Source organism: Monomorium pharaonis, unplaced genomic scaffold (genome assembly GCF_013373865.1).
Source record: "Monomorium pharaonis isolate MP-MQ-018 unplaced genomic scaffold, ASM1337386v2 scaffold_345, whole genome shotgun sequence".
Lineage (NCBI taxonomy): Eukaryota > Metazoa > Arthropoda > Insecta > Hymenoptera > Formicidae > Monomorium > Monomorium pharaonis.
The window spans coordinates 2,339-12,022 of NW_023415632.1; the positions used below are offsets into that span (position 1 = coordinate 2,339).

Genomic DNA, 9,684 nt, shown 5'->3' on the forward strand with positions numbered 1-9,684 from the left:
CAAATCGGATTGTTAATTACAGATATAATGCTAACTATAAAAAGTACTTACGAGTTTTATTCTTTTTACGTTAACTGAATAGCTAAGTCCTATTTGCTAAATGCTTAGCAAATAAACTATCTGCTTTATCTGTTTACATTCGCCCAATGTTCTAACAATGTTCAATTTGAATTTGTTGTATTCCTAAAATAGATTTTTAAGATGTCTAGAAAAGTAAAACTGAATATTTTTAAAACGTTTTAAAATTGTTCTGAATGTTTTAAATATGTACTAAACTTCCGATATATACATATCCTATCCTATCTAAAAAAAGGCATGTAAAGTTGATTGCTCGCATTTCTCGAAGTTTATTGTTGTCGCTTTTCCGCGATGCCGATTGGTTCTCTCGCTGCGCTTACTTTGTGTTGCAAAAGTAGCTGTCATTGCAATTGAATTTTGACAGCTGTCAAATTTGTATAAATATTATCTATACATTTATTGTTGTAATTTATTTTTAAAAGGTAAAAAATAAAAAGTTTAGTAGCGCGCGCGAAGCGCGCGTCTGTGGTATCTAGTGGTATATAAACTTGAAATATTTTTATATTCTTTGATAATAATGGTATAAATATTTATTTTAAATATTTTCATAAATGTTTATCATAATTTTTTTTATACCTGACAAACTCGGACATAAAAATATGTATAAAATATTTGGCTTCCGAAAACGATCAATCTCCAATTTAGTTCAAATTTTGGAAATTTCTTTTAGTGAAAAAAAACATATGCAAGAAGGATTTTTGGCGACTCGAAAAAAATTTTTTCTTAATGTCAGTAAATAGGAAATTTATAATTTGTAGATAAAAATTTAAATGTGTGTGTGTGTGTGTTTGTGTGTGACCACAGCGAAGCAATGTCTTTGTTTACATTTTTTATGGATGTATTTGTAAAATGAGTAAGTGTTAATACCGTTACCATACATTGTATTGGAAACGTGCAAACACATGTGAACTTTACTTTGTTTGCAATGTTTACATGGGTTAGCGACTTGGATGGGGTGCGTGCGTGAGTGAGTGAGTGAGTGAGTGAGTGAGTGAGTGAGTGAGTGAGTGAGTGAGTGAGTGAGTGAGTGAGTGAGTGAGTGAGTGAGTGAGTGAGTGAGTGAGTGAGTGAGTGAGTGAGTGAGTGAGTGAGTGAGAGTGAGTAAGAGTGAGTGAGAGTGAGTGAGAGTGAGTGAGGAGTGAGTGAGGAGTAAGTGAGTGAGTGAGTGAGTGAGTGAGTGAGTGAGTGAGTGAGTGAGTAAGTGAAAAAGGGTGAGAGGAAAGGAGCAAACGAGCGAGCGTAATTAGATAAATATGTAGCTAGGTAACTAGGTAGCTAAGTAGCTAGATAGCAGTAAGTATGCAAGTAGGTATGTATGTTGGTATGTATGTATGTATGTATGTATAATTAAACTTTACATTTTTTTATTCAAAATTGCAGAAGACGTTTGATTAATGTAAACGAAAGATAGAGAAAATCAAATTGCAATTATTATTATTTTTAAAGTGAAAAGTTAAATAGCGCGCGCGCAACGCGCATCTGTAATGTTCTAGTATTTATAAAATATTACTGTGCTGTCTGGTTTTTTAGCTTCTAATATAGCGATAATTAATTAATTTATTTTTAATTGACGAGTTTAGGTAATCAGAGTATTGCGAGGCCAAGGGGATCAGTGGGATAGTCGGGCAAGAGCACGTGGTGTTACTGCAAGCTTTTCCTTGAACGGAATTGGTTTAGTGCCAGAGGAAACGACGGATTTATATCAAGAAAATGAAGAGCTTAAGGTATTTATATACTTAAGTTCTTATATATTTTTATGTAGCGTATAAACAGGATTGGAAAGTAACGCGTTACTTGTAATTTATTGTTATTACTTATTGCTATTATTGTTATTATACGTTTTCTTTTTTTATAATAATTTTCTGAGACAACAATGTCGTCTTTTACGGTAACGAATTTTATTGTTACTTTTATCAATATTTCAATAATGTACAATGTATATTTTTGGGGAAGAAGAAAAATGCTCATAGCATTTAGGTATCCAGAGTAATGTAGGATAGAAGTGCAATGATGTTTGGATAAACCAACAGCTCAGCGTCGCTTAGTCATTAAAAACCTCTTTTATCTTTTCTTACTATAATTATAAGATACGATCCGCTTGTCACTACAAATGCTTCAAAGCATTTGATTGATCAATTAGAATAAAGAATTTTATGAATTAACTAATCAAAGAACGATGCGTCAAGTGAATCGTATACAAGAAGTTCAGGCATGACCATGGGCATTTTCCAACAAGCGACACAGGAAGACACAGTGGAACACAGTGAATCACTTAATTTTTGTTTAACATTGACAAACAACAAGAATGAAATGATTCACTGTGTTATACTGTGTCTTCTATGTCGCTTGCTGGAAAACGTTTTATAAGTAATCATCAAGACACTTTCTGTCCCTCCTCCCCTCTCGCAGCAGGTGCTTCGATCTAATTCATGATTCACACTATAAAGACTGGAACCAGGAGACTGAACTAAGTCTAACTTTAGCCATTAAAAGTGGGGCGAAAATCTATTAGAAATATGGTACCAAATGGTTGCGCTGGCGATGATAATTCACTGAAAACAATATGAAGTATATCGGCAAACAGTTAATTTAAAGCAACTTTATATTGTGACTTTATTTTGTTATATGCAATTATCGGGATATGAAACTAGATTCTTTTGTTAAGGGTCCTTTGTTAAGCGTTTGATGATAAAATTTTTCTTTCATGTCCTCTCGATAATAGCTAACATGTCTACATATATTTTTTTGCGTAATTATAATCACAGCTATACTCAATTCAACTTTCTCACACCATACTGCGTACAACCCGTACTCATAGTGTAAGAAGAAAAGTTAATTATTGCACATATGGCGGCAGAATGATAAAATTATAACGTCTTCCATTGGCGCAAAAACTCGTTGGCACCAGCAGCACTGACTGCTGAAGCTTATTTCATTGGTAGTAATAGTGAGTGAGTTCTGAGTGCTGAACGTTTCATTAAGAATGCAAAATGCTCTCCGTGCGCACTCCGTGTGCAGTAAAACTGGTCCTGAGTATAGAGGCCGGAATCACTTCAATGTTACATTATTTGAACTATTCACTGCTGTGACAATCGACTTTATGTTTAGCAAATTAATTTTTAGAATCGTCGTTATTGAATGAAGATGAAATGTTATTACTTACAAATGTGAAAAAAAGAAACCAAAAGTTACGGATTATGAAAATATTTTTTTCTATAAATTAAAAAAATTACTGAGTAAGAACGAAATTTGTTTCCTTTAAAGCATTGCAAAATTATTTTTTACATTTTTACAATTATATTTGAAAACAGATGATTATGTATAGGAATTTGTTTTTTTATATTTTTAATAATGTGCTTAATATAATATGTGGTGTGTGTGTGTGTGTGTGTGTGTGTGTGTGTGTGTGTGTGTGTGTGTGTGTTGTGTGTATTACAATCAGTGTTGTGTAGTGCATAGATACAAGCACCTAAGTACTGCAACTAGGTACAAATTTATGTACAGAGGTACAGTATTGAGGTACTTCTTTTCTCTGGTACTTATACCTATACCTAGATACAATTTTTTATGTATCGATACCTATATTTAGATACATTTTAATTATACTTTTTAGATAATACTAAATATACATTTAACAAGCGCGAAGCTCGGTAAAAGTGTATTATTTCATATAAATTATATAAATTTTTAAATAATTAGATATATGGTAGATATTTCTAGCACAATGTTTTTTGAATTTGGACAATCGGGCATTGCGAGTTATTTTATTTTAAATTCTCATTGATAGAATGACAGGTTACATCTGTATAGGATCATTATTAGCGCTCCAGATATCTATTGTAATATAGATCCAAGATTGTTTTTTGAAAACGGCTATTATGTCGGATTTTATAGACATTATCTTGTTCAACAAATGATTTTGGAAGGTACTTTTTAATATTGGTTTTACATCGAATAATCCTTCAATTAACATAATGCATAAATGTTAAATAAATTAATGGAATAAAATAACTAATAGCTTTATAAGTGTTATTTCATTTTACTGTATAACATATTAAACTTATTTACATATATGGACAAAAAGGGATACTTAATTTAAATAAATAGTTATTTGAATACTAATAATATATTTTATAAAAAATCAATAATATTTATTTTAAAAAATAATATTTTTTAATTATAGAAAATATTACTTGTTTGAAATGATTATTATTGATTTATTTATCAAATATGTTATTAGTACTATTCAAATAAACATTTATTTGAATCAAGTGTCCTTTTCTGTCAGCGTAGAAATATTTAATATGAATATTTAATATGAATATACGTATTAAAATACATTTAATACGTAAATATTATGTGTGGATACAAGAAATAATAAATGCTTATTTATCATAAATGCTCATTTATTCTGAAATTTTATGTTGATAAATAAAAGTTACTTTTTAATAATAATAATTTAATAATAAATAAAAAAACCTATAACCTAGGTGTTTAATGTTTAAGGTACATTTGAGGTACCTGTATCTAGGTACTTCATTTTTCTAATACCTATACCTTTATCTCGGTACATTTTTTTCAGAGTATCTGTATCTGTACCTAGATACTAAAAATAAAGTATCTTGCACAACCCTGATCATGATAATATTATATACATTATTTATATTATATTTTTGAAACAAATCTTAAAAATATTAATTATCTAAAGAGTTACAATACTTTTAAAGCTTACTCTTTAATTATTATTTTGCAATTATATTTAATTTTTTAGTTTTCCACTCTTTTCTTAAAACTGAGTTTTTAGATATATTCCATTAAGAGTACAAAACTGATGGAGTTTTGTGTTATTCCAACGGAAAACTAAGAGGCACTGAGTGCCAGCGAGTTTTTTCTTATGAAAGACGCTATTAGCCATTAAAATTTGGGTCCAAATGCACACGCGAAATTCGAATACGGAACCAATTACATATAATAAATGTATATTTATAATTAAGATTTATAAGAAAAATGTAAATTTTTTTCTCTCACTCTCTCTTCCTCTCTTTCTTTGTGCATTAATATATACAGAATATAGAAAAAAGTACAAATAAGTATAAATTTCATCCCTTATGCAATGTATTATAGAATAAATTATAAGATATTTTTTTTTAAATATATATGTTATTAGAAAAGAAGAAATATAATATGTACAGAATATGATACGTAATAAACGGGAGCGTCCCAGATGCGTATAGTGTAAAACGGACACCACCAATCAAATTCTATAAATTTATGCTAACTTTAACTAAAGCAGTAATCTCATTGGTGGTGTCCGTTTTACATTGTGCGCATCTGGGACACTACCTCCGCTGACATTCACCGTCCCCAGTGATGCTGTTATCTGCCGCTGGAGCATGATCCATTCCACGATCCGGCATGCCCCTGCCACGGGCCTCCTCGCATAACACGGTGCGTTGAATGTATACCTTCTATATGCAGAAAGGTGCCAACTACATAGCCCTTCTTCACTAATTGTTCCTTGATGAACGATACAGCACAGTGAAGTGCCGTTTTTGTGGAATAAACCGTACAATACGCATCTGATTCGCATGTAGCGGCTGCTGCAATAGAACCACATCGCGTATGTAACGTCAACCAGTCTTTCTAGAGTCTTAAGAAGAAAAGACGTCAGGCTAATCGGACGAAAATCCTTGGCGGAGTTGTAACCTATTATTCCTGCCTTGGGGATGAACACAATTTTTGCATTATTTTTTAAAACTAGTTACAAAAAAATAACGACAATGAATATTTTTTTCAAAAAAATTACACATAACGCGTTATTTTTATAAAAAAATATACAAAATTATAACTTGTAAAATTACTTATAAAGTAAAATCTAATTCTGTATATAACAAAGTTTGATGACATGATCAAATTCGAAAATTTAATTTTTCTACCTGTCTTGAATTTTGTACATTACATCAGGAGGAAATTCAAAAGTTGGCTGCGCGAATTGAATTTATGAAGATAGTGCACATGGAGATGCATAATCGACACATCAAGCCAAAGATGGGCGGTTATTTCAGCACGCACGGTCATATTCATGGGCATCCGTCTGTCGGTCAGAGTCCCATCGCTAAAAGCTCGACAGCCAGCTTTATTCTCAAAGTATGTATCTAAATCATTTTGGTTAAAATGATGAGAATGAGCAAATACAATAGTCAAATTTAGCGTTGAATCTATAGTTTTAGAACTCAAATTAGAATCGAAAATTGCTTGGAATGCTGATACCCCATGTGACCACGGGAGAAGTTAAGATCGGAAACTTGACATGATAGTCTAAGGGAGAATTTACATTTTGGCAGAAAAGCAGAAAAGCAGAAAGCAGAAAAGCAGAAGCCAATTAGAGTTTGTGCTAGTAGCAAACAGTGCACTCTGCTTTTCTGCTTCAGAAACTACTAATCGTTTTCTGCTTTTCTGCTGGTAAATCTCTGTAATTATATTGCTAAATCGGATTTTGCGGGCAAAATTATGTAGGAAATGACTTTTGTTTTCCAAAACGCAAAAAATTAATATTTTGCAGGCCTATGTAATAAATAATGAACAAAGAATAGTTTTAAAACCTATTTATTCATTAAAAAAAATTTTTAGCATGACAAAGTAGAAAATCACTTTAAAGATCGATCGAGATAAATTCCTCATTTTAAAGAATCATGAATAAAAATTATGTAAATTCCTTATTCCTATTTTCTTTTCTCATCTTTTTTAGATGTTTGTTGTACAAACGATAGAAAATAGGATCGCAGATATGCCAAAATTTATGAAAGTCCATATCGTAGATAATTCTCTCGTAATCTTACTCGTATAAGTGCGCTGAAAAAGCGTCTTGGAAAGCAAAAATAAATTGGAATAATTTATTGAGCAGACAGCCGTGGAGAGAGGTGCGACGGCAGCCGCGGCTGCGGCCGTCGAAGACTCGACCTTTCCGTCCGGAAGTCTACATAGAGCGCGAAGATCGGAAATGTTAAGAGAGAGGAAAGCAGAGAGGGAGAAGGAGCGTGAAAAAGAGCGGAACAAGGACAAGGAACAGGAGAGATCGCGATCGAGTGGCGAGAAGGTTTGACTAGTGGTCAATAGCGAGGAGGTAAAGAATTTTGTTTAATCCTACGTGTCACATATCAGATATCGCCTGAGTTAGTCTTCTTGTTTTGTTTATACAATTATCTTTTTTTCAGCAGATATGGTTGTGACAAAGACAGTGTCCTGACGAAAGTAGGAAAACGCGAAGAAATAGGAGAAAAAGAAGAAAAAAGAAATTGGAAATATGCAGGTTGTATTCTTTAAAAGATAGGAGACTACCTGTATTTGTATGAAACGCTATGTAATTAAAACTCATCGTGTTTACTGTCTTCGTGCCGTTGTGATAGTGATATCTTTATATATAATTACTAGATGTATAATATATCTCTTAAAATAAAAACCTTTAATGAGATGCGCGAAAAGCGGAAAGTGACAGCGACGACGAATATTTCGTGTCTCTGTTTATTTTTGTAATAGCAGCTGTCAAGAGAATACAATTCTATTATAAATCAATATTTTGTTCTTTTAATATGGAAAACGCTTGAATACTGTTAACGCAACGGCAAACTGGAAAGAAATTATTTAAGGAAATTATTTAAAGGACAGAGACGTTTTGTATTGAAATCGAACAAAACGATCGAGATAAAATCACGATATTAAGCTGTCACAAAAGCACAAAACCTGCGAGCGAGTTTGCGAGTTGTCGTCGTCGTCTTTAATGATATAGTTCGCTTTCCGCAAGTGCCGCACTACTTCGTTGTGAGAGCATCCGATAAACCTGTAAGAAATGCTTAACTGAGTTATTCTTTTTGTTAAAATCATTTATACACATAACAGTGTATATATAAAATAAAATGCATGTGTCTTTAGATTTAATAATTTTTTTAAATTCAAAGAAATTTATGTTTTGGAATAGTCAAACTAAATATTTAAACTAAAAAATACAATTGTGTTATTTTTTAAATAACTAAATTCAAATAATTTCAAATAATAACATATATGTACATATATTTATAGCTTAACCTTCCGTCTGTACATTTAATTTCACTAACGGTCTGACTTCTTTTTGTCTTGTCTCTTTTTTTTAATGTTAAATATATGCAAAAAATCTGAAAAAATTTCTAATTACTTTTGAGTGATTACATTTTAAATTTTGACAATTATTTTGGTCATTTATTAAAATTTTTTTTATAATAACAATTTAAATTTTCTGAGATTGATAAGAAATGGAATTCCGTAAAAAAATTCATAATTTAATAACAAATTATTGTTAAGAAAAATTCTTTTGAGGTTTTTTAGATTAAAATATGACTTAAAAAAAGTTGTTCTATATGTGTCGGTTGCAAAAAGTATAATTATTTGCATGACTGAATATAAGGTATTTTTCGGGTAATAAAAATACATACAATAAAATGATAATTTTTTTACACAAATCTTTTTTTTATTATAAAAAATTATATTATTAGAAAAAAACTTAGGTATATACAATGTAGAATGATCAAAATTGAAGAAATAATAATATTAACTATGTTTTTGTGCGCAATCTAAATAGAAAATTGTGCGATGATTGTCGCAAATTGGCTCGCCACATACAGTAGGCGAAGAACGGCAAAGAACTTCAAAAAACATTACATAAAATTCTGCAAAATATTCTGCAGAAAAATTTTGAAAGCAAAAACCTTGTACAAAAATCTATAAAAACTGCAGAAATTCATGCACAAAAATATGAAATTTTTTGTGTAGTAATTTTTGCATAATTTTTTCCTACGGGAGAATATTTACGGTATTACTAATTTTAGTTTTAATTACATTATTAGAAAAGAGTTGTAAGTAAACATTAAAGAATATAATAATAGAGGAGAAAAAATTTTTTGATCTAATTCAACCTAAATGATATACCTATATTTTTACAGAATATATGATTAAAATATTGATTACTGTGCATTCATACCAAGTTTATACAAACTATAATATCTACTTTATTACTACTTTTTAGGTGGTATTCGTAGTTTTATCATATATTTATTATTTATATATTAAGATTGTCGTTAGTTTACTGTCACTATATCAATGATTTCTTATATTATAAAGCATTAAAAATGAACTTAAGAGAACTATCTTCAATGTTCAATTGTAAGATTGAACTATTAATATTAAATTTTCATTTCAAAATATTAACTGCTGTGCGCACATAAAAACTGTTATAAAAAAACTGTTGCTCCCTAATATGAGAATGAAATAAAGGAGATTATAATATAAAGCAGATGTTTTTATTATATAAGATGCTTTACACTACAAAATGCATGATGTCCAAACAAAATTATCTTTTTTAAAAAGGTAGAAAAAGACGCTAAGTGTGTGTATGCTCCTAAAAAAACTTTTTGTACAAAATAATGATACCAAAATATTTTGCGCCAACTATAATAATGGATATTTATATGAACCAAAACATTTACTGTATTACTATTCTTTGGCCAGTATTTATAATTAAGATATTGGCTGCTTTGCACTCATATAATCTAATCAGCAAAATAACATTAAAAAAAT

General features: G+C 30.4%; 1 protein-coding gene across 3 annotated transcripts; it reads left to right on the plus strand.

Moving 5' to 3' along the window:
• Positions 1-1,658: 1,658 nt before the first annotated feature.
• On the plus strand, positions 1,659-9,397 carry LOC118648275 (probable G-protein coupled receptor CG31760; the record flags this gene model as incomplete). Of its 3 annotated transcripts, none has more annotated exon segments than XM_036294601.1 (4): positions 1,659-1,802; positions 6,043-6,225; positions 6,980-7,201; positions 7,293-9,397. In XM_036294601.1, coding segments are annotated over 3 exon segments (528 nt in total), but the record flags the coding sequence as incomplete, so codon positions are not given.
• Positions 9,398-9,684: the final 287 nt, after the last annotated feature.